This window comes from Dreissena polymorpha, chromosome 4 (genome assembly GCF_020536995.1).
Source record: "Dreissena polymorpha isolate Duluth1 chromosome 4, UMN_Dpol_1.0, whole genome shotgun sequence".
In the NCBI taxonomy this organism is placed as follows: Eukaryota; Metazoa; Mollusca; class Bivalvia; order Myida; family Dreissenidae; genus Dreissena; species Dreissena polymorpha.
Window position 1 is genome coordinate 72425849 of NC_068358.1, and position 27076 is coordinate 72452924.

At 36.9% G+C, this 27076-nt stretch overlaps 1 protein-coding gene across 2 annotated transcripts in view; it reads right to left on the bottom strand.

Annotated features, from left to right (window-relative positions):
* The window catches only part of LOC127879741 (dual oxidase 2-like), a 60547-nt gene that overhangs the window by 22218 nt on the left and 11253 nt on the right, over positions 1-27076 (bottom strand). For both annotated transcript variants that reach the window (XM_052426764.1, XM_052426765.1), the window contains exons 3-17: positions 21304-21465; positions 20600-20790; positions 19892-20120; positions 18541-18707; positions 17660-17741; positions 15771-15870; positions 14803-14914; positions 13389-13491; positions 12626-12849; positions 11966-12150; positions 11538-11656; positions 10152-10322; positions 9756-9866; positions 6203-6405; positions 5476-5661 (exon numbers count right to left, since the gene is read on the bottom strand). In XM_052426764.1, coding sequence (XP_052282724.1) covers positions 5476-5661; positions 6203-6405; positions 9756-9866; positions 10152-10322; positions 11538-11656; positions 11966-12150; positions 12626-12849; positions 13389-13491; positions 14803-14914; positions 15771-15870; positions 17660-17741; positions 18541-18707; positions 19892-20120; positions 20600-20790; positions 21304-21465 — 2345 coding nt within the window. The remainder of the gene's footprint in view (positions 1-5475; positions 5662-6202; positions 6406-9755; positions 9867-10151; positions 10323-11537; positions 11657-11965; positions 12151-12625; positions 12850-13388; positions 13492-14802; positions 14915-15770; positions 15871-17659; positions 17742-18540; positions 18708-19891; positions 20121-20599; positions 20791-21303; positions 21466-27076) is intronic.

Genomic DNA, 27076 nt, shown 5'->3' on the forward strand with positions numbered 1-27076 from the left:
ACCCCCACCTACCCAGACCGAACCGCATGTAAAGCTTGCTCATTCGATGGTTGGGTTAGGTTTATAAAGGTTTGGACCATTTTTCTATGATGAACACGTTTCAACCTAGAAGTACTGGAAAAGGGACCTAATGGGTAATATGGTGTGGCCGGGAGTGTATAGTACCGTATGAAAGAGAGGGAGCCTTTTTTCTGATAACGGTGTCTATTTTATCCATATTTGAACTTTTGTACCGATGGTTTTCGCTGCAATGCTTATCGACATATGTCTAATTTCTAATTTCTTTGGGGTGTGTAATTCAAAACTTAAAAAGCAATAGGGCCAAGATGGCCCTAATTCGCTCATCTGAGAGGAGTCGGTTCATTCAATCTTTACCAAACGTCAAACTTGACCTAGAATTTGTCCAGACAAACATCCTGGTCAAGTTTCATCATTATTGAACCAAAACTCTGGCGTATGGAGTGTTTACGAGGTTTTTGTAATATTGAACCTGGTGACCTATATTTTGACCCCTCATGACCAAACATCAAACTTTGCTTACAAAAATAAATATTATGACTAAGATTCATAAAATCTGAAACAAAATTGTAACCTCTGGAGTGTTTACAGGGATTTTGTATAATATAATGAAAATTTTGACGATCTAAGGGCAATAATTTTGGCATTTATGCGATTTTGCTCATTATCAAACTTGACTGAGATCTTGTGGTGATATAGCTTCTCAGCAACTTTGATAAAGAATGCTTGAGAAATGTGAATTCTAGAGTGTTTACAAACCAAATGTGGACGGACAAAGACCAATCATAAAGCCTCCCCTGAGCAATCAGGTGAGCTTAAAAGTGTTGTTTTTTTCAACGATCTGAGCCATTTTGCAACTTGTTCGAGATATCAATAAAACCAATGTTAAGACTAAGTTTCACGATGATTAGGCAAAAAATGTGACTTCTAGAGTGTTCACAAGGTTTCTCTATAGGCATATAAGAAAAACTGCCCCACCCGCCCCATGGCGGCCATGTTTATTTTTACCGATCGGGACCATTTTCGAACTCATTTGAGATATAAATAAAACCAATCTTTTCACCTAGTTTCATGATGATTGGGCAAAAAAAAATTCTAGAGTGTTCACAAGCTTTTTTAACTAAATAAATATGAGAAAAATGCGCCCCTGGCAGCCTGGCCATGTTTGTCAACGAACCGGAACCATTTTCGAACTAAACTCTCGTATCTAGGAAACAAATGTTCTGACCAAATTTCATGAAAATTGGGCCAAAAATGTGACTTCTAGAGTGTTCACATTTTTTCACTATACACATATAGTGAACACTGCCCCACCCACTGGCGGCCATGTTTTTCACCGATCTGGACCATTTTCGAACTCGTCCAAGATATCAATAAAACCGATGTTTTGACCAAGATTCATGATGATTGGGCAAAAAATGTGACCTCTTGACTGTTCACAAGCCTTGTTTACTATATAAATATAAGGAAAACTGCCCCGTCCCCCTGGCAGCCATGTTTTTCAACGGACCGGAACAATTTTCAAACTTAACTCACGTATCTAGGAAACAAATGTTCTGACCAAATTTCATAAAGAGTTGACCGAAAATGTGACTTCTAGAGTGTTCACATGTTTTCACTATATACATATTGAGAAAACTGCCCCACCCACTAGCGGCCATGTTTTTTCACCGATCTGGACCATTTTCAAACTAGTCCAAGATATCAATAAAAGTTAAAAACTTATAAAACCGATGTTTTGACAAAGATTCATGCTGATTTGGCAAAAAATGTGACCTCTTCACTGTTCACAAGCCTAATTTACTATATTTATATAAGGAAAACTGCCCCGTCCCCCTGGCAGCCATGTTTTTCAACGGACCGGAACCATTTTCAAACTTAACTCACGTATCTAGGAAACAAATTTTCTGACCAAATTTCATGAAGATTGGACCAAAAATGTGACTTCTAGAGTGTTAACATGTTTTCACTATATACATATAGCGAAAACTGCCCCGCCCCTTGGTGGCCATGTTTTTTTCACCGATCTGGACCATTTTCAACCTCGTCCAAGATATCAATGAAACCAATGTTTTGACCAATTTTCATGATGATTGGGCAAAAAGTGTGACTTCTAGAGTGTTTACAATGTTTCTCTATAGCCAACTAAGGAAAACTGCCCCGCCCACTGGCGGCCATGTTTTTCAACGGACCGGAACCACTTTTGAACTCAACCAACATATCATAAAGACAAACATTTTGACAAAGTTACACGAAGATTGGGCATGAAATGTGACTTCTATAGTGTTTACAAGGTTTTTCTCTTTTTTTGTGACCAAGTGACCTAGTTTTTGACCCAGCATGACCCAATTTCGAACTTGACCGAGGTATCATTAGGACAAATCTTCTGACCAAGTTTCATGAAGATCGCACAATTAGTGTTGCCTCTAGAGTGTTAACAACCAAATGTGGACGGACGGACGACGGACGGACGACGGACAAAGACCGATTCCAAAAGCTCTTCTGAGCAATCAGATGAGCTAAAAATCAATAATTATAATTTTTGACCATGGCAATATGTTACGGTATATAATGCATTCGCGGACGTTCGTGTTAAGGCAGTTAAAAGATTAGTTGAAATCTAAAAATATTTATAAATGACAAACAGCTTTGTTAGATATCATAAACGAGACACATACAACCGAGAGTGCGCTTACAGAATATAACACAATATAACTAATATATCTCGTTCACAAAGGTCTACTTTCAAGTGGAAAGGTGCAAGCTCAAACGTCATCTGTCTTAGTTTTACAAATGTGATTCTCTGCGAGTATGCACTTTTAAACTAGATACTGATAAGGAACATGTACGTTTAGACAATACCTGCAATTTGGAAAGACTTTAAAGATCGAAAGTATAAAAAATAACAGTTTTGTCGTCTTTTTTGTTCATAACAGATGTAACATTATCGGAGACAATAAGACAATAAGGTATTGTAATATAGTCCTGAAAAAGGAAAACGTCTGCGCAATATATTGGGTTATTTATATTTCTCTTGTTGGGTTAAATCAATTAAAGCTATCGTAAATGTAAGACAGTTGGTATCTGTTTAATGGGAAGTGTGCATGTTTTAAACGATACACGATTATATAAGTGCAGTCTGGATCGAGGAATCAAGGAAAAAACATATGTGTGTTACCAGGAGATTTAAAATACGGGAAAGTACACATGAGTCGCGCTCTGAGAAAACTGGGCTTAATGCATAGCACTTTCTGCTTAGATTTGATTTTCGCCTAGAAGAAACGTATAGATTATTATATGGAGAAAGTGTGCCTTTAGTGGTTATTGGCACACTTGGTGAGTTATTTGCACGAGGTCTTTAGCCCGAGTGAAAATAAACACCAAGTGTGCCAATAACCACTAAAGGCACACTTGCTCCATATAATGACCTGTTTATTGCATATGTTCATCATGTGTATACATATGTCGTGTATATCGAAATTAATAATTTATATCGTGTATATCGAAATTAACAATTAATATCGAAATAAAAACATAATTTAATATAAACGTTACGACACGCTTACCTCAATGACAACTTTAAATCAATATTTATAACAATGAAATTGAAACGAGTTGCACTTACATTTGTATTATTCCATCTCTTTATCGAAACTTATTTTAAACCACACTATTTTATTGTATTCCTATCGAAGTTTACAATTATGCACGATAAACACGCAATGCGAAATATGTTTTGCATTTGTTCGATGATTTAAACACATATTTTACTGTTAAAAAACAACATGTCCAACCACAGGTTGAAGTAACGTACCCTGGATAGTATATGTGCCTAGGAGCCCAATATATTCAAATAAATATATAAAATCATGTTTAATGAGAGTAAAATTGACGAAGAGCCATGAAAAAAAAAACACTCTCTGATATTGGAATCATAACAAAGTCATTAACTAGCATTTATCATAGACCTGCCTTTGCGGGCCGCAAAAATGTCAAAAATAGCTTTAATCCAAAGCATCCATTGCTCCTTTTATGGGCAATTGAATAACCTTTCAAAAAATATTTACTTCAAAGAAATCTGTCCAGCCGTTAATTCACAGTCGGCCGATAACCAAGCAATATTTCGAGCCCGTTTGTTAATCCGAATAAATCTTGGATGTAGTCGTACTTTCAAACAATATTTTTGAGATTTCTCCCCTTAATCGATAGCTCGCGTCCTATTCCTTTAAAACAACGAGGCATGTCATATAATGCATTCATATGCAACCACTTACCCCTAAAAACTAATTCCAAAATTTTATATTTGCTTTGCAACAACTGTTTTAACCCTAAATTTGATTTACTTGAAAACGACAGTAGCCATTGCTCTTGAACCCGGCTTAGCAGTGAATTACACTGACTGAGCCAGGCACAAAATCATCCAATCAACAACAACAACGACGCTTTGACAAATGTTAATAAATGAAAAATACTAACTCATTCTGAATGTATTGGAATTAGTTTCAATGTTTTAAGATAATCTGGGACGATACATTCGTAGAGCAGGTTTTCCCCACGCGCTGTCCATATATGCGCTACGTGCAGTGCGAGCATTGAAGTAATATTGTAATTTTAAGAATCAAAAGCGGACGATAACTTACGTCTTAAACCTATCAAAATATTTAAATAAAAATCATATAATGGAACGTGCATTTGGCATTCAATACATGATTTAATTAGGACTGTAAATATTCATTATATTTTTCAAAAAACTAATTACATTTTTCTACAACGATTTATACATGTCGATTGATTGGAGACATCAGTATGATTCCATGAAAGTCCATGAAAGTCAGACTAATTAAAAATTGGGCGCCCATAGAAAATGCAAAACATATTCAGCTTAATGTCTGACTGTTTCAGGCAAATAACAAATTAACTGGAAGATAAATAAGGTGGTCAAATCATAGTGTTTTTTGTTTTGTTTTATAACAAAATGGGTTTGCTCTTTATATTGCCAAACTATTTTTTAAGAAACACTGCATATTTATTCTATGGGCGCCCAATTTTTAATTAGTCTGACTTTCATGGTTTTAAAAGTGAAAGCGAAACATGATGATATCTTAAAGCGTAAATATTAAATAGTTTTCATATATATTTAAATTGTTACTAAAGATACTTTATTCATTTTTATGAGATATACATTCGTGCTTGTCAATAAAGCTGTTTGAAGTACTTTTATTTACAGTTTTATGTGACGGTCTCTTTATTGTACAAATACCAAATACGATGTAGATACGTATAAGAACAAGCAAAATAGACACGATAATGCTTCATGAAAGGAGCCACATGATTGGCTGAAATATAAATAGCATTTTTTTAAGATTCGATATTTTAGAAAAAGATCGTCAAAAGACCGCCATCTGAATTTCCTGATGGGTGAATGTTCCCTTTCATCAGATTTCTTTGCATGTATACCTCAAGGCAGACGGCCCGGAGGAACTTGTCGAGTGTCTTCTTACGCATGGCCTTCGTATATGCGTTTTTCATGATGAGCGGCTCAGTCAAGTCCTGGCGGTCATGCTCGAGCTTCAACGTCCGCAGAAACTCCTCCAGCTTCTGGATGAATTCCGTGAGGAACTCGCCGGTAGCGAAGCGTAGCACCTGAAAACAGGAAGGTAATTTGGTGTTGTATAAGTTGGCCGTGGTAGTATTCTTGTACTTCCGTTATAAACGCGCATGACTTATATCATATACTTAATGTGTCGCAAAAAAAAACGTGCGTGTAATGATGACAATTTTATTTTAGTAACTCCATGTTTTATTATCTTTAATAAAGAATTGTGGTTTAAATATAAGAAAGACCACGCTTATTTACAGGCATTATTTTGTGCATTTAAGAGGGGAAAAGCCCTTAAAAAGATGTATTTTACAATAAATCAGTTTGTGTCGCATTCCATGAAAGAATCGTGTGATTCCTTTTAAAAAAGCCATTTTTGACGCATGCATATGTACTCCACGCAAGCTATTGCACGGTTTGATTGAATATTATGCATTGCTTAATTTGCATTACATCAAGGAAGACCTTGCGTGATGCATGGTTAACCATCATTTATTCTCACGTGTTATAACTATTAATATAAATTGCTTTCGCTCAGACGAACATAAGAAGGTGCACACGCACACCATGGGAAGTTTTACTTACAAGATCAATCTCATCCGGAACTCTCACGGAGATGAAGTTAGACGGTTCACAAACCCGGAAGTGGACCTTTTTGTTACCGTAACGTAAGTCGATCATACGAAGCGGGCGCCGTCCACGGTCTGTCACGTGAATTTTCTTGCGCTCAATGTCAAACTTCACTTTCACGTTTCGCTCGCCTTCCTGAGGATCCATCCATTCAGAAGCTGAGGTAATAAAACAGCGTCATGGGTTTAATCACTTAGAATAAGTATTTAACGTTCTATGGAATCATAAATAAGTATCGTAAATCAAAGGGCTGAACAACATATATTAATATACCAACTAAACCATGTTACTTTATTTATCCAATTCATTTTACTGTATCAAAGAAATGCATGCTCTACGAATCCTGTGGGATTTGATTTTGAAAGTCGTTATTGGGAAAAATAGAAAGATTCGGACAAATGAAAGTGACCAAAACGTAATATTTTTTACATTAAAATAAAGACTATTATTAGACTCCAGAAATTCAGTATCAACGCCACGTTATTCATAAATAATTTGAATTCATCCAAGCAGAAAACACCACAATTTTGTTTTCGTAAATACTATGTACACCAATGTACAAAAGTCTTTTAGTACCACTTAAAATAAAAATAAAAAGTTCGAGTCGTACAAACGCGAAAAGGGCATTACTACGCAAATAAACACGTAATAACGCAAACAAACGCATTATAACACTTAAAAAGGCGTAATAAAGCTAAAAAGGCGTAATAACACAAAACTTAAAGGCGTACACACACTAACCAAGGCGTAATAACACTAAAAATGACATTCTTACGCTAAAAAACACGTAATAATGCCAAACTAAAAGGCGTAAAAACACTAAAAAAAGCTGTTATAACGCCAAACTAAAAGGCGTACAAACGCTTAAAAAGGCGTTATAACGCAAACTTAAAGGCGTACGAACGCAATTAAAGGCGTTATAAGGAAGACTAAAAGGCGTACAAACGCTAAAAAAAGGCGTAATAACGCCAAACTTAAAAGCGTACAAACGTTAAAAAGGCGTCATAACGCTAAAAAAGGCGTACATACGCTAAAAAAAACGTGATAGCGCCAATTTCAAAGGCGTACAAACGCTAAAAAAGGCGTAATAACGCCGTGTGTACTATATAAAGTGATGGCTTCTTTGGTGACATTCAAAACAAAGCGTTATGAGTATATTTGAGTTTATTGTATTTGAAAAGACAATTTCAGTCTTTTTGGAAATCGTCCCTTTAAGCAAAAATAGGCAACCGACATTCGTACGGAATCATCTTATTGTCATCCCCTTTGAATGGATTGTTTTTATACGGAATACTCGAAAGTGTGACGATGTTGTTATTGTAACCATCCACACTGGAAGGCGACAGTACGATGTGGATTACACGTCAGAATAATGATGATAACGCGAAAGTACGATAGTGAAAACGCAATATAACGGCAATACGATGATGACAACACGACAGTACGATAATAAAAACGCGATACGACATTATGATGGTGAAATTGCGACCTAACGATGATGACAACACGAAGTTATATCGCACTATCGTTATCGTACCGTCGTAGTTTCGCGTTCTCGTCATGGCAATCGAGCTACCATTATTGTGATTGCGCGTTTGCATCGCAGTAATATCGAGTATTGCGTTTAAGATCAACCCGTTCATAGGCAATATCCATATCAGCATTGCGTACATTTGCCCGTTTGCAGTTTAACAACAATTATATCTTTGTCATCAATTTAATTATTTAAAAACGTACAGTTGAAACTCAAATTTTTGAAATCATATACGCAAAATATCATTTTTTCGCAGGTATTTATTGTTCAACATATCAAGAGATGACCAATTTTCATTTAAAATACAATTTGAACTTATGTCGTTCGTAATACGATACGTAATGCTGCGAGAGCAATGAAACTGTATAACCATATATTAACCAGCATGTAAACTTGCTCGTCCGGAAATTTTGGTTCATGTGTACGTATGCACAGTTATCGCACATATTTAGCAAAAAAGGACTGTAAAACCGTGTACCACGTAACTCGAACAGTAGTTTTGCTAGAGGGATGATACTTAACAAGCACATTTTCAGCATGTAAATGTGTGCTCTTTAGTATTTTGATGCATTTAACAAAACCATAATTATGGACACTTAAAAACAAACAAAAACAAAAACCATTAACATTAAGGACTTTTGTCGCGTATAAAACACTAACTGTGTAACTGCTAGCTCGATTATACGTGTCTTATACTCATATTAATCACCCTGTGTTTTGTGCAAACATTTTCCTAATGCGATAAGTGTTCAGTGCTCCTGCTGCATTATTTATCGCAAGTCATCTATGTCAAACGCGATGTTAAACAGCTACGCCCAATTAAAGAACCACTATTTATATTCCTTAATCACTCATCCAGGAACATAGCTATAATATGACATATAATACATTGAAAAGGAATCATATTATTACAAACATTTGAATTAATTAACAGTTGACAAAAAAGAAAGATTCGTCATAGAAAATAAAGTGTTTTTTTCACCTCAAAATATTTAGTTTCACATATCGTTATAGACGATTTAATCCTAAACAAATTAGTTGTCGTAAACGTACACTTGGAGACTTTTCTAATGCAACACTTTTCAAACTTGAATATCTCAGTCATGTGTAAAAAAAATGATTCAAACGTGTACATGTGATCATTTGACTACATTTGACGTACTGTCGCCTTCCTATGTGGATGGTTACACTATTAACAACGTGTTACTGTCGAGTAATACGAATAAAATCAACCCATTCATAGTGGATTGCACTAACAGGTTTCCATACAAATGTCGGTTGCCTATTCTATCTTTCAATGACAATTTCCAGAAAGACTGAAATTGTCTTTTCAAATCCAATAAACTAAACTGCATTCATAATGTTTTGGTTCGAATTAATGTCTTCAAAGAAGTCATCACTTTATAAAGTACAAAAGGCGTTATTACGCCTTTTTTTTAGCGTTTGTACGCCTTTTAGTCTGCGTTATAACGCCTTTAATGGCGTTTGTACGCCTTTTAGTCTGCGTTATAACGCCTTTAATGGCGTCTGTACGCCTTTTAGTCTGCGTTATAACACCTTTAATGGCGTGTGTACGCCTTTAAGTTTGGCGTTATAACACCTATTTATAGCGTTTTTACGCCTTTTAGTTTGGCATTTTAACGCCTTTTTTAGCGTAAGAATGTCATTGTTAGCGTTATTACGCATTTTTAGCGTTTGTACGCCTTTAACTTTGGCGTTATTACGCCTTTTTAGCGTTATTACGCCGTTATTAGCATTATAATGCGTTTGTTTGCGTTATTACGTGTCTATTTGCGTAGTAATGCCTTTTCTTGCGTTATTATGACTTCGAACGTTTTTATAATTTAAGTGGTACTAATAGGCTTTCGTACTTATGCGATAACAGCGTTGTGAAAATAATTTCTACAATATACTTTACTTTCAGTATCGAAGTTTAATAAATGGTTTCAAAATACAACTTAATTACAATTTTACCTATGTATACGTTTGGCTCCATGCTCTTCCGTTTGGGCGCCTCTTTTCGGCGTTGCTCCGCCATGCTCCTTTGTTTGTGTTTTGCCATCAAGATCATCATCCCGACTGTTCCTGTTGAAATAAGTACATATAATAGGAAAACACTGCTTCGACCTGTTCGATGGTAAATTCAATTACACTGGATGTTATTAAAAAAGAAGATTGGGTATATCCATTTTATTTATATATGATATGGTATATACATTTGATGAAACACGATTGGGACAGGGTATATTCATACATGTATTATGAAAACTCGAATTGGCATATACATTTTTTGAAAACTCGATTTCGGTATATACATTTAATGAAAACGCGTTTTACACACCACGTAAATACGAAACAGAAATGACGTACCAGGAATACAAAGTCCCAGTGCGAGGTATGATAGAGCGAACGAGTACTCGCTACCGGAAAAGTAGTCGTAATGTTTCACCCCTGTGCATTGCTCTATCACCGCTATTCCGCTGTTCTTGAGTGTGTCGTAAGTATCGGCCCTAAGCTGTTGTGGCTGGGGGCACGGATCTCCTATAAAATAAGACTCGTTCTAGGAAAACTGGGCTTAACGCATGTACCTTAAGTGTCATTGCAGATAAGCCTGGCCAGTCCGCACATGCTAATCTGGTACAACACTCTTCGCCTAAACTGGATCTTCGCTGAAAAGAAACTTCCTTTAAACGAAAAATATCATAAAAGCTTAAAGTGTCGTCCCTGATAAGCCTGTGAGAGTATAAACAATACTCAGTTTATAGAAGTTGACCGGCTGCGATTTGTCTATCAATAGTTGTTATTAGCCATTTAGCGTTTTATTAATATTAAATCGTGATCCCTTATTTGTTCTTTATCATTGAACAAATAAGTTTAAACAAACAGAAAGACCGAGAAATCAATGTTTTGACAAAACTGCTGGTTAATCTAAAGAATCCGCGAATTCCACGCTAGTTAATGTGTATTGTAAACGGCTTAGGCGACAAAGGACATAAAGTTCAGGGGCCTTTTCACGTTTTGGTAAATTGAAAAAATTCAAAAAAAAATTGTTTCAGATTCTCAAATTTTCGTTGAAGTTATGATATTTGTGAGGAAACAGTAATACTGAACATAACCATGCTCTAAAATACCCATTATAGGCATCTTTTGACGATTAAAAAACCTGAAAATTATAAAGCGTTGCAACGCGAAACGATTGAATAATTTGGAGAGGTCTGTTTTTGTCGTTATATTTTGTGACACTACAAGGATTGCTCATATAAAAGTATAAATTACATGACTTATTCTATGAGCACGGATGGCCGATTGGTCAAAGCGTTAGACTTTTACTCCAGGGGTCAGTGGTTCGAGCCCAGTTAAGTGTTACTTTTTTCTTCCTTTAATTTTGTTGTTTTTTTACGGGAGCTATTTAGATCCAATTTTTATCAAAATAAAGCATTTTATGACAAACTTCAATACGTGCCAAAATCTGCGAAAAGGTCCCTTTATATCGCAGATGCAACAGGTATGGTATCCGTCAAATGATCTACATATATTCCTACTTAAAAAGTTACTGATTCGACACAGGATTGGAACTCGCACGTAAAACGATTAGACACTAATGAATTCAAACCGGAACTTAGCATTTGGCCAAAACCCAACAAAAATGCAAATACCATAATCAAATAAATACAAACGGAAAATGATTTTATTTGCTAATTTATGAAATAAAATAAGTATATAGTAAAGCCTAATGGCACCATTTTATATACGCACCTGTCTGGAAAATGAATGGGTTTTTGTTGAAATGTTCACTTTTTATATTTGTGACAAGCAAAACTACATCACGGATAGATATATTTCGTATTTCTTCTATTTCACTTCTGTTGAACAATCTGCAAACAAAAAAACACACGAAATTTTGCCTTAATGTATCTACAAAGTTCAATACGAATTGCCAAATTAAGGAAATGGTTCTTTTGTTAACATGATTTTCATTCGAGGTTTAAGCATTCTCTTAATGAAACGTTAAGAACAGATTTTGAGAGAAAAATACAATGTACACATATCACAAAAACAGCAGCAGTTACTGTGAAAACGAAGTCTTGTGAAATGTAGCAATTTAAACACGACTTTACTTTACGCAAATGTTTCTGATGTCCGTCATAACATGTCATACGCATTTAGTCAACAAGAATAACTACCCATTATTCTCGTTTTCGAACCAGAACCTATCGCCGTCCCGGATGCGCGTGAACTGGTCGCGTATGATTGTCCGAAAGAGCTCCCCGAGGCCATCTGGCGTTGTTTCGAGCAATCCGCCGCTAAACAAGTCCAAATTGTCGGGAGCCGACGTGTTCCCATACAGCTTTTTGAGATTTGCAATCGGCTGGAAATATTAATTGTTTAAATGGCAATCATACTTTATTTAATTAACTTTGTTATATCTCAGAATACTTCAATGATACACAGTTCATATCAGAATATAACACTCTATATCTATTGAAACAATATCATCAATATCTGACAAAAATTCAGAAAATTTACTTTATTATTTAGGACAAAGGTTACATGTGAGATTTAAGATCAAAACGATCGACTGCGCTATTAAACGGGTCAGTTTGTTGACATTATTTTGTACAAACGATGCTCATACACGTGTTGTGAGGAGTATAGTGTCATATAAGGGTTTACAGAATCAAATGTCAATCCATATGTCATTACATGTTAATATAAATATATTGAAATATAGTCTTGTTTGACCGGCTTAGAAGGGTAAGAGGACACAGGGCGTAGCACACTAATTTTTCGCTCTAGCTCTTTCCCTTCCGTACATAAATAAATACAGGTGATCTTATACGTACACCGCTCATGTACATGCCATTCGGATACATATTTTCCGTGTCGTTGTATTGTGGATCTTTTTCCGAGATGTTGTACGTGTTTATATCTTCCCATGACTTCCTCCGTTCCAATCCGTACGCCTCGCGCACACTGTTGTAATCCGGAAGTCCGTGGTCACGTGCCCGCTGGATATTTATAGCAATTAGGTCACGCCTCGAAAACTCCAGTGGACCAAAGAGGTGCTCTATTAAAGAGGAAGACAACTTTTTTACGTTAAAATTCTGAGTTATGCAACGTTACCTTACACTTACACTTTATAACGTTCAAGTAAATTAATGTTTTGTTTTAAGTGGATCCATGTTTTACGTTATGTCTTCTCATTTGAAATGTGCATACTAATGTATTCAATAAAAGAGCCGCGTCATGCACAAATGGTTCTGATGGCATATGCGGCCAGTGAAGATCCAGACCGGTCTGCGCATTCATGCAGTCTGGTCAGGAGGTTCCATGTCTGCTAATTAGACCACGAAACCTATATTTATTCTATTGTAACAGTATAGCGACAGGGTAGAACCTGATCAGACTTTCGAATACGCGGGCTGGTCTGTAGACATTTTCGCATGACGCGGGTCAAATGTATCCAGACATGTTGTAGTTTTATTCATGATCAAAATATTTTTGGTAAATTATATGTCCATGGTTTAAGGTGTAACGTTTAAATAAATAAAGCTGAAAAGGTAGTCATAGTCGATTAATCTATTACTTGAAACGGTGAGGCGTTACCTCGGAGGTCAGGCACTACAATATGGTCCTCTCGCTCAGCCAGCGTTACCGCGAGTCCGGACAGCAGGTTGTCTATTGACGCCTTTTTACCGTCTAGAAATTCCTGCACGTTAGTAAAAAGTCGTTTTAAATAACAAGTTCACTTTGTGGTCAGCCTCTTGTGACGACTTGGAAGCGGAAAGAAATGCATGTGCATGAGAAGAGTGTGCTTATAATACAAAATAAGGCACACATCTCGCGCGTTGTCTATTGAGGATATGAGTCCAATAATTCCTGCGCGAAAAATACATACATGTTGTATATCAATAACACATCAGTCTCTAAATAATATTTAGATGAAATTGCAGTCTCTAAATAATATTTAGATGAAATTGCAGTCTCTTAATAATATTTAGATGAAACTGATATTTATACGGTATCGTCCTAGACGTTTGTTTTCATAATGTGTTTAAAGCCGAGTCAGACTGGATGAAGGAGTTTCGAAAAAAAAACTTTCAAAAGTATTTTCAATCAAACAACTTTACCTTGGTATGTCTTACAGTTCAAACTATAAATATGTGTATGCTCCATTTATGTCACCATCATCACTTGATTGTCTTAGGTGCCCATGTTTATTACCGAATACATAAAACTGAATACATATGTCATCCTGTCAGCGGATACGTAAACGTTATGATTAAAAAGACTGTGCTTTTTTCTGGTCTTTTTAATTTTCGTATTTTTTGTATTTTCATGTGTCTATCTATTGCAAAAAATATTAAAATGCCGTTCTATTAATGTGTTCCGATATTAAAGTGTTTCATTTAATTTGATATTATTTAACGTAAAATTTACGTTTTGATTGTTTTATTTGTGTGTGCATACAGGGACTCTAGATGACAAATTTACGCTCCGTGGTGCATATTAATGAAATTAATACAATATTATCAAGACCTTGGTTGAAACGTGGTATCAATAAGACCAGCTTGCGATCATATTTGACAATTGTAGACGAATACTTGCATTCTGTTTAACGCGTTAAATTGAAATTCGCCCTTTTATGTTTAAAACTTGAAATCCGCAGTATTTTTCTATAAAAAAAATACAGAACGGAAAGAGATTCGTACTATTCATAGGTATTTCAACATGCAAGTGATGGTTTTAATGAATTATAGTACAGTCGTCGTACAAGTTCATGCCATAGTATCAGACTTTATGAGATTTGGTATAATTAAACGTGAAACGCGTAAAAAGTGCCTAAAATGTCATTAACCAGTTTAAAGTTGCTTAAAAGAAATACAATTTATTTTGAAAATCATATTCCAAAATATATAAATCATAATTTGTATGTTTTCATTCCACTTTGAACATCATTGTGAAGTGTCATGCAACATTAAAAAATAAATAAACTACACGCAGTAAATAGTGGGCGTACCTGTGGGTTCCAGAAGGCGTTACAGAGTCTCAGCGCATGCGCCTGACCAGAGGTTCCCCCGCCCATCTCAATGTTCAACTTCTCAAACGTACATGTAGGGTCATTTGCTTTCCTGAAAATTCAATCTTAATTTAAAGATAATTCTTCACATATTGGCTACTTGCCAAATTTCCCTTTTTTGTCATTGACCACAAAAAACTGTGCTCACAATAGAACAAAAAACATTTCTAATATAGACATGCAATTAAATCCGTGTGCGTCAGTGAAAAAAACAAACATCGTTTGAACTCGAAAAAAAAGTAAAGCGTTACAAACGCGAAATGATTTGGAGTGATTCTGTGGTTTACGTTAACATGTGTTTCAATAAGTGCATGGCGTACATGCTCATAGCGTATACAGCAGTCAGGCTTGGCGAAAGGACATAGTAGTAGGATGTATATCCAGGCGATCCTGGTAGAGACAAGATAGGGCCAACATGTTTTTGATCTTCTTCAAGTTACAACTATATTCATTAATGTATGATGTCTTATTTCTTTTAATCTATCAAGCCAACGCATCTTCTGATAAACTTTTTTCTAAGAAACAATGTGTGAATCAGCCCGTTTCAAGCAATACGATCTCAAGCTTTGACAGCTGATCCTTGTATTTATTCAAGGACTGTAACCGATGCGAATACGTATCTTTCACTATGGTAATGTTGTACAATTGTTTTTCATTAAATGCGAAGCATTATGCCACTGTAACGTGTATGACGTCAATGTAACGAGCGTTCTAAACTGTAAACTGTGTTACATCCTAAGTTCGTGAATGAAATTTACTTAACGTAAATGGCGACTCTGAAACATGTCTGACGTCATGAAACGTGACCTAATCCATGTATTTTAAGTTACATTCTTAATGTAAATGACACCAAGATATTGTGAGTGACGTCATTAGTTAACACGAGAGTGACGTCGGGGGACACGTACCTAATCCAGGTCCCGGGGGTCACAAGGGTATGTCCAAATCTGAATGCCGCAGACTGAAACTCCTGCGCGATGCCCGGATGTATGTTCGGATTATATCCACCTGCAAAAGCGTACTAGATAACATTTTGATTTAACGGATTCGTATAACACTATTATGTGATTGACGTCGAGAATTGGAAGAGTGTGGCCCCAATTTTTTAAATATAGATTTAAAATCTTATTTTGTTTTCTCTAGTTCAGAATAAAACGACACTTACACTACATTAAAGTATTCATTCACAGATTTTATAAACACCTATTATGTATAACAAAGCTTTTTTTTAAATCAAAATATATTTAAACAAATGTGTAATTTCCATTTAAATCGTGATATACCTTCACCTTTTGTTCTTTTCTTTCGCCTTCAGTAAGTGTATGCTATGAGAGGTTTAATTTCAGTTGGAACAATACATATATCGTATAGTATGAAATGAGCCGCGTGATGCGAAATGGGTTTTTATGGAAGATGCGACCATAAAAGTTCCAGACCAGCCCGCGCAATACGCAATCTGGTCAGGAACTACCCTTTCCGTAATGAAATAAAGAAAAATTCTTGATCTCATTCGTGGACAGGGCAGCTCCTGACCAGACTGCTCAGGAAATGCTGCTCTGGAGTAACGCAGGCCGCATATGGCATAAGACCCGGTTCGCATGACGCTGCACAAATATATATCAAACATTTTTTTTACGTCTGGACATATTTACATTGCATGAACAAAGGAAATCTTCAGCATGTCGTGCGGCATTCAATTCTTGCAGGAAAACTTATTTCATATTTATAGATGCAATAGCAGTATACAATAAATGTATGATTATAAATTGAAATCGAATTAAAATGGGTTTGTTAATTTAAAATAGGCAGCGGCTTATATATATATGCAAAACGTTTATTTAGACAATAACACGTCCGACCCAGCTCTGCCGTGTGTTATCGTTTATATTACGTATCAAACTATTTTGTCTCGTCGCTAAAATTTATTACAGAACCAGATTTACGTACTTTTTTTCATTCAAATGATTACGCAATTTATGCCGTAATTCATGTGAGGCAATTTCTGTGACGAAAAACACCAGTTTTAGCTAGACTCTCTGGAATTTAGGGAAAACAATTCGGACGTGAAAGGGTTATTTAAAAGTTTAATATGTTTTAAGCATAATGCCATTTAACAAATCCAAAAAGTATTTCGGATTCTGTGGTTGTCATGCATAATTGCAAGCTGAGTTAGGAATATAACTCTTGTTATCGCTCCGACAAGTCATTTGATTGCGTAAATCTTATTTTTGGTTACGTTGCTTACCATTCTATACAATCGTTTAAAAAGTGGGGGAATGTGATTTAAAACAAATAAAGGTAAACGTATTGAATAACATATCATACTTTTATTATGATAGGCATAGGATTAAAGTTGCCATCGAGGTAAGTGTGTATTTTACTACATATATTTTGCTGTTTGATGAATTCTATTAAAACTCAAATAAAATAGAAGCATCAATCTACTGTACAGAAGAATTTTAGTTTCAATCGATATTTGTATTACCAAAATTGCTTGCTACTTGTCATTATAGAATCTACTTATGTACGAATCTTTCGTTGAGTTGTGGCTAAGACTGAATGTGGACGCCATTTTGTTCAGTATAAGCCGCGCGATCACATTGTTTTCTGATATGAAAAATCGGCCCGGCTCAGCGGGCCGATAGATACGAATATCGGCCCGCTCGCGACGGCATTTTGTTACTATCTAGTAACGATATTTGATATTAAAATTTATTATACCACACTTTTATTCACAATGCTTAACTCCCATAGGCCATATGGGTTCCACACTACTTAAAACTGCATTTAAACTTACTGTATGGCGGGACGACCTGGGACAACACCATAGACGAGTTGACTTGTAGCCACATCGGTAACCATTCATACAGCACGATATTCTAGAATGTACACGATACAATCGGGTATATAGGCAACAACATAGCACACAGCGGTAACCACTCATCGGTTCCTCATTTGTATAATAGTTTAAATGATAATACTAACATGTACTTTGATACTTGTTAAGTCATTGTATATGCTATGCGCCACACTGTCGAACAAAAACCGACATTTTTCAATAATGATGCACAGTTTTTACATCAAGTGTACACGTATTAACTGATATTGAACACTTCCATTGTTGTTGAATTTATAATTCTTAAGTCAGTATTTATATTTGAAACGTTTAGAATTTGCATTTTGTTGCTGACGTAGGCCCGATAAGAAAAGGTAACTATAAAATTTGGTAAATTTTACAACCGCACATGTCTGTAATGGGACTTCTTAATAAAGGGAATGACTGTAAGAGGTACATAAATCAATACTAATAAAACCTCGGGGAATATAAATGATATGTGAATAGTGTACCAAGAATCATCATTAGCAGTAATAACATGATCAAATATAAAAGAATAAAGATCAGTAATAGTTTTATTTGCTATGGTATTTGTGGTGGCGGCGGCGGTGGTGGTGGTTGGGTGGAGCGGTGGGCGCGGTTAAAGTGGTTATCGTAGCGATTGCAGGAGAAGTAGTGGTGGCACTTATGACCGCAATGTTATTATTATTATTATTATTATTATTATTATATTATAAGTATATTATTATTATAATTATTATTATTATTATTATTATTACTATAATTATTATTATTATTATTATTATTATTATTAGAAAGAGTAGTACTAGTATTTAAAGTACCTGGTGGGTCGCAATAACCTTTTTCCGCGCCAAATTGAACACCTGTTCGTCGTTGAGTGCCGGATATTTTTTAGAGATCTCGTCTGCAACGTGGTTATGGTAACGGAACCAAAGTATGCCGAACGCCAAAAGGAACGGGTTTTCATTCCCACGAGGGTTGCCAATCACTAGTTATAAAATGAAGTTAACATGATATCAATCGGGATAGTGCTACGGATCAGTTGTTGGAGGAAAATTACTGTGGAGAAAATGTTCGATATTCTGTATCGGACACTGTGTTATCAAATGTTTTGCGTAAATAAGAAGGAAAATTAATGTTCAAACATATTTTGTAAATGATGATGACTTGCATGTACAGTAAATGTCTCCCAGATAGCACATTATTCGCGAACACTAACTGACATTTGTCATTTTGTCAAAGATTAAAAAGTTAATACAAGCAATTAGTTTTTCTTAAAAAAAAGAAACACAACTATAATATTTCCTTTTAATAAAACGTTCACTTTTATATATTCATTAAATGAAAACTTCCTTTAATAAAATGACCAATGTTAACTTTGTCGAATTGATCTGCACTGCCCTCGCCAGTTATCTTATTTGACATGAATGCGAAACAATGTGGCTATTTACATAATAATGACTGTTCACGTAGATATTGGATAAACTAGACAAGCGTTACAGATAAAAATAAATCATAATTATAATTTCTTCATTGATAGGATAAAAGCTTGTTGTTGTTTTTTATCAAACTCATTTTTACAAGATCGCGTCATTCAAACTGTTTCAATATCTGTACACTCAGATGCGGGTATGCTTTCAAAAGAACCCACTTATTCAGTCTTAAATCTTCGGATAATGTCTCGCCTATGGGTGGTAAACGCTTGGTTTGGATAGATATCACTGGACACATCATGTCAATGTCAAACAATTGACAAATACCGGCAAACGACCAACGTATTTTCCTAACAAATTCGTTATCAAGTATAGAGGAGATACCCCAGTACATACAATTACATCCGTATTGGTGATGTGTTCCTTACGTCGTTACTGTTAAGTAAGAAAAAGCGGTGCTTTCTGGGGGAAGGGGTGATATGCCTTGTTGGTGTCGATTGTAACATGAATAATGTTAACTACCCCCCCCCCCCCCTCGCAAACAAACCAGCGCCGGGCACTCCACTGCGAGATCATGCAAATAAACTGTCTTGTTAAACATTGCACAAAACTTCGTCAAGGCATATTGAATTATTTAAAATATATCACGAATGAGGAGTAATAAACAATAAATAAAAAAATTTGAACATTTCTGATGGGATGTTTAAAACCTATTCATTACACACAACATTATACTCACTCCAAAAGCGTTTAACGGGCTTCATATTGTGCTCTCGGGGTGGAGGCGGGTTTGCGAACGGAAGAAGAAGATCATTTAGCGCCGGAAAACTGTCCTTTACCGGAACTGAGGGATCGAGCCCCTTCAAACGTCCCTTATGTGTCTCGCTAAGTTCCCGGATGGCGTCTGTCCAAGCTTTGCCGGGACCGTACATGAGCGTGCCGTCGATGTATGGCGTGATTTCGTTCAACTGTTTTAAATAATACAATGTCATTATGAGAGTTGACTAACTTTTGGCATATATATTTTGTGCAAGTTTTGAACAGATGATTATTTAACTGAATTCCATGTTAGTTAGTACATGTAATACGTCGTTATTAAATCATTGGCGTGTCTTGTCATTATTAGATTTACAACATACTATATATATATATAAATTGGACATCTTTATTGTTATAACGGTCAGTTGGGTATATGCTTTATATCCTTAATGGTGATTTGCGTCAAATTGGACTACTAGGATACATTGTGATCAATTTGTTGGCTTCTTTTCAAAGAAGGTTGTGCCGATAACATTGAGCTTCACTGAAATCTCCAAGTTACACGAGCGTTACGATTTAATTCCTCAATCTCTAAGCTTAACATACCATTCACAATAAAGAAGTAGTTTCATGATGACAGTATAATATTTCATAATTTACCGACTTTTTAAAACTTAACTTCAATCACCTGTTGCCGAGGGTTATTGGGCGAGAGTCCCGTGCGCTGATCATATCGAGAGCGAAAAACAGGCATCTCGACGTTGCCCTTGTTTTCAGGGTCGAACTGCGGAGTTACTGAGCTCTTCACGGGTATGTTGAAGAACTCTCGGGGACATCCGGGCGTCTGGGCGTCCAGTATTTCCTCCACCACTTGTTGACCTGTAGAACAGGGTTGAAAATACTAAGTATTTTATAAAAAAAAACATGCATACATACAAAACCGAGCATTGCTTCGAATAAAACTGAAATCGCAACGGTTGCGTTTTAACAATTTAATTGTGAAACTAGAAATGTAAAATGTTATATATATATATATATATATATATATATATATATATATATATATATATATATATATATATATATATATATATATATATATATATATATATATATATATATATATATATCATTTCCCGTAAAACTGATACATATTTGTGAAACGCGGATGGCATTCTAGACCTTGTAATTAGAATGTTTCGACCGCACGCGCTTCTATGTATTTTATTTCCTCGTTAACAACAATGGGCATATTTATGGATTTTTAAGTGACCCTTTATTATGTTAACATATATAAACGCGTTTTCAATATTTCAAATATAAAATACTCAACAGTGAAAAAATGGTGACTCTATATAAAATGATATATTTGTTTTAAAACTCTGAACTCACCAAAGAAGACGAGGAATGCCGTCCTGTTCCGAAGGGACCCGAGTCCCGGGGGACCCTTGTGACCCGCCCTGCTGATCTCAAATGGGTTAGGCCGGTCCTGGCCCGAGGGCATGTACACCCCGTCACTGTACGCCACCGGACTCTTCCGCAGAAGTTGCCCATCTGAAAAATGTTTGAAAGCCGATATATCGAACGATGAATTGAAAAGGATATATATTCTTAAGTTTTAGGTATCTGCAATGTGCAACTCATTATAACTAAATCCACTTGTCATTTGTATGCCATTATCACCGGGTGCTCAATGACACAATAACTTTTTTTTTTAATTTCTAAGCCGCTTACGTCTTTCGGTTGCTTGACGTTTGCTGAAAAGTGTTATCGTCTAAAGTCTTACGTCATAAGATCGTTTGCTGAACGATATAAACAGGTTAAGTCTTTTAACAAAATTCATTGTTAAGTTGAATGGCATCTTGTCTATCAACGATATAAGCCCCTTGAGATTTTCGACAGGATGTGTACTTTACGTAACAATATAAGACCATTAAATTTAACGCGGCAATGTCTTGCACTCAATAATATAATCCCATTAAGTCTTAAGACGAAATGTCTTTTACTTAAAGGCATACGACTTTAAAGACTTACGAAAGCGTGTCCTTAACTAACATATAAAAGCCTCGGAAGACTTACGAAAGCGTGTATTTTGGTGAACAACATTAGCTCCAAAACTTCAACAGTTGTGCCTCTTTTGCGAAAAGATATAAGTCCATAAACTGAATGTCCTTTGCCAGGTTATATAAGCTCATTAAGTCTAACAACATTATGCAGCAATATGTATAAAAGCATGTACTTTGATAACTGATATAAGCGCCGTAACTTTTATGGAAGCATTTCTTTGATAACTGATATAAGCGCAGTAATTTGCATAGAATAATTCTTTTGATAACTGATATAAGCGCGGTAATTTGTATGGAAGTATGTCCTTTGATAACTGATATAACTGATATAAGCGCCGTAACTTGTATAGAAGCATTGCCTTTGATAACTTATATAAGCGCCGTAATTTGTATAGAAGCATTCCTTTTATAAGTGATATGAGCGCGGTAATTTGTATGGAAGTATGTCCTTTGATAAATGATATGAGCGCCGTAACTTGTATATAAGCATGTAATTGATAACTGATATAAGCGCCGTTATTTGCATGGAAGTATATCCTTTGATAACTGATATAAGCGCCGTAAGTTGTATGGAAACATGTCCTTTGATAACTGATAGAAGCGCCGTAATTTGAATGGAAGAATGTCCTTTAATTACTGATATAAGCACTTCAAAATTGTAAAGAAGCATGTACATGGATAACTGATATAAGCGCAGTTATTTGTAAAGAAGCATGTCCTTTGATAACCGATATAAGCGCCGTAATTTTATGGAAATATTTCCTTTGATAACTGATATAAGCGCCGCAATTTGTATTGAAGCATGTCCCTTTGATAACTGACAGGAGCGCCGTGATTTGTATATAAGCATGCTCTTTGATGACTGATATCAGCCCCGTTATTTGTATGGAAGCATGCTCTTTGATAACTGATATAAGCGCCGTAATGTGTTTAGAAGCATGCCCTTAAAGGCTTCGATAGCTGATAAAAGCCCCTTAAGTTGTACAGAAGCAAGTCCTTTAATAACTGATATAAGCGGCGTAATTTGTATAGAAGGCTGTCCTTTGATAAAAGATATAAGCGCCGTTATTTGCATGGAAGCATGTCCTTTGATAACTGATATAAGCGCCATAATATGTTTGGAAGCATGCCCTTTTATAACTGATATCATCATCATCATCATCATCACCATCACCATCACCATCATCATCATCATCATCATCATCATCATCATCATCATCATCATTCCCTTGACTGGTTTTGCCGTTTGGAGGAAATGAGGGGCGACGATACAGAAATCATCCTCCAGTCAGGTATGTTTTGTGCTGCTGAGAGTAATTCATCCATGGGAAGGGATGTCCACTCATTTACATTATCTATCAAGCTTTTCGTCTGACGTCGACCTCCCTCTAGCCCTAGAGAACAGTCTTGCACAGAGAGTCGTGCCAGTTTTTGTCGTTTTATGGTCGTCAGTAGGGGCTCTTGGGGACCAACAAGTATTGCAGGCATGTTCCGGACGAACTCGTTGGTCTTGTACTCCGTTGAGGAGATGCAGGGCAGTCTTCGGAGACATTTATGTTTAAATGCATGTGTCCTGCGTTCCGTGTCCGCGTGAAGCGTCCAGTTCTCGCAGCCGTAGAGTAGGATGGAGACTTCGATGACTTGTAGAGTCTGTACTTGGTGCGGAAGCTGGTGAAACTGCTTGTCCACAGCCTGCTCAGTCTCGCCATCGCTGCGGTCGCTATGGCAATTCTTATTCGGACCTCTGCGTATTGGTCTACCATTCTTAGACAGGGTTGCGCTCAAGTACTTGAAGCTGGTTACTTGTTCAAGCTCATCTACGTTCATGGTGATGTTTGCACTGGTGTTTGTCCTGCTGACATCCATCCCGTATGCTCTTGCTCTTTCATAGAGTCTGTTGGTGGGATCTTAAAGTTCACTGCTGGTTCCACCTATTGGGTCAATGTTATCAGCGAATCTCAATTTGGAGATGGTTCTTCCATCGATGGAGGTAGAGGTGTGGTGTTCATGAAAAATATCCTGCATTATCTTCTTAATGATTCCGTAGGGTTCTTGAATGATTTACATCAGCCCTTCGTCAATGTTGAATCCAATCATAACATGCCATAGGCCATCATGCCACATGCGCTAGAAAGCTTACCTAAAGTCAATGAAGTTGTGGAAGAGCTATCGAGGATATGAGGGTATTGAGAGTGCTTTAGGCCTTTGTCCACTCCCGGAGATTTTCCAGCCTTAAGACTACGCACTGCCTTCTCCAACTCTGCATTAAGTATGGACGGACTTTCGTCGTGCGCCTCTGGTTTGGGATCGTTCTGGCGGAGACTGAAGTCCGGTTGAAGCGGATAGTTTAAGAGGTCATTGCAGTATTAAATCCATCTGTTTAGGACTGCGGCACTCTCGAAAAGGAGATTCTCGTATGCGTCTGATATAACACAGGTTTTGGTCTTCGTGAGGGTATTGAGGTGTGCTTTAGGCCTTCTTACTACTGCCTGCTGTCATCTCTTTGTCGATGATGATCCATTGTTCCTCAATCCATTCCTCCTTGGCCTTTATCATCTTATTCCTTACCTCCCTGTTCGCTTTCTGGTAATTTGCCCAAGAGTCCATGTTTGTGTACTTTTCATGCCTCAGCTCTCTTCTTTTGTCACATAGGTCCATGATTTCGGTCGTTACCCATGGCTTATTTTTCTTTTTCTCTCTCAAGCACTAATTCATCCGATGACAGTAGGACATCCTTGATGTTGTGGTTAATGCTGTCGATGTTCTTGTCTAAGATGTTGCACAATTGCCACCTATCTGTGCTTGAAATACCTCTGGTATCACTGGATCTTTTAATTTCTGTCAAAGTCAAATCTAGCGCGTGGTTTCTTTGTGATGCGCTTGCTCTTGAACTACAGCTTGATGGTGGTGAGATTTAAACCATGGTCACTGCCGATGTCTGAGCCAGGAAACGTTCTTGTGTTCGCCTTGTTGATGCTGGACTTGAACCGTTTTTGTACTTGTCCGTTTGGAGCATGCCAGGTCGCTGTTCTAAACAGCTTGTTTGAGTGCAGCGTGTTGGCAAGGGTGAGTTGGTGGCTTCTGGCGAACTCAAGAAGTCTCAAACCTCTGTTGTTGGTCTCTCCTAAGCCAAAGCTACCTACTGGCCCTGGCCAGTCTTGGAATGTGTCTGGCCCAACCTTGGCTTTCCAGTCGCCTTTAAATGAGGATGTCTTTCTTGGGGACCTTGACTATGATGCGCTCTAATACTTCATAGAACTGTTCAATCTCCTCATCTTCGTAGTCAGTTGTTGGTTCGTAGACAATGATGATTATGATGTTGTGAAGTTTCGCTGATAAGCGGATAGAAAACAGTCTGCTGGGGACTGGGCAACTGATGACGCTATTGACTACATCCTCCCAAACGAGGAAAGCAACCCAGTGGCGATGTATAGACACCCCGTCGCTGAATAATATTATATGCCCTTCCTCTGTTGATGTTTCTCCGAATCCTTGCCACCTAATATCGGCTGGTCAACTGATATAAGCGCCGTAATTTGTATAGAATCATGCCCTTTGATAACTGATATAAGCACCTTAAGTTGTTACGAAGCATATATTTTCATAAATGGTGTAAGTCCTTTTTATTGCATGGAATCATTCCTTTTCAGTTTGCTAACCAATGAAAGCCCATATACTAGTAGTTGTACTAAAAAATGTTCTTTGATAATCGATGCATGCCCATTAAGTTGTAGGAATGCATGTCCTTTAACAAGCGATATACACATTTAAATACTTTACGGCACTACATCCTAGATAAGCGATATCATTTAAGGACCAATAGCCTTACGGTACTACATAATAAGATAACCGATGTTAGACCATACAGTTAAATTTAGCATGTCCCTTGATACCAGATTTAAGGTGTAATGCATTACGTCCTTTGATAAGAATTATACGCCCTTTGTTTTACGCCATTATGTTCTTCGATAAGCGATCTACGCCCTCCGTCATACGCCATAACGTCCTTCGAAACCCGATCTATGACCTTCGTCATACGCCATTACGTCCTTCGATAACCGATCTACGACCTCCGTCAGACGCCATAAAGTCATTCGATAACCGATCCACGACCTCCGTCATACGCCATAACGTCCTTCGATAACCGATCTACGACTCCCGTCATGCGCAATAACGTCCTTCGATAACCGATCTCCGCCCTCAGTCTTACGCTATTACGTCATTCGATAACCGATTTACGACCTCCGTCCCACGCCATAACGTCCTTCGATAACCGATCTACGCCCTCAGTCTTATGCTCTTACGTCCTTTGATAACCGATCAACGCCCTCAGTCTTACGCCACTAAGTCCTTCGATAACCGATGTACGCCATAAGTATTACGCCACTACGTCCTTCGATAACCGATCAACGCCATCAGTCTTACGCCACCAGTTCTTTCAAAACCGATATAAGCATCTACCATTAAGCCATAACGTCCTTTGATAATTGATCTACGTCCTCAGTCTAACTCCAATACGTCCTTCGATAACCGATCTACGCCCTACGTCAAACGCCATAACGTCCTTTGATAACCGATCTACGACCTCCGTCATACGCCATAATGTCCTTCGATAACCGATCTACGACTCTCGTCATGCGCTTAAATGTCCTTCGATAACTGATAGGGGTAAGCACTGGGGGCTGACGAGGTCAAAGCGTAGTCCGTTTCGCTACGACGTCGGGTATATGTTTTACTACGAAAACATGGTGTAAATACACTACTTAATCAGGCGAGTTTCATATTTTCTGGTGTTTATGGATTAGAGAACGGAACATCCAGTAATGGTAGGTACTTATTTTCAATAACAAACTAATAACAAATGCGCGTAGTTGCAACCTTTAAGTTTATTTTGAGCTAAAATCGAAATATTTTGATTTGAAGCAATGCATAAGGTGGTTATTCTGTTAAAATAGCCAATTACGGTAACTTAAATTAAATAAAACTACATTTTACTTTGATTCAGTGTACATTACACATTTTAAAGTACAAAACATGTTACGAACATATATTTTAATAATGCAAATTCTTTGTTTCGAAGGAAATTACAAGTCGCTTTA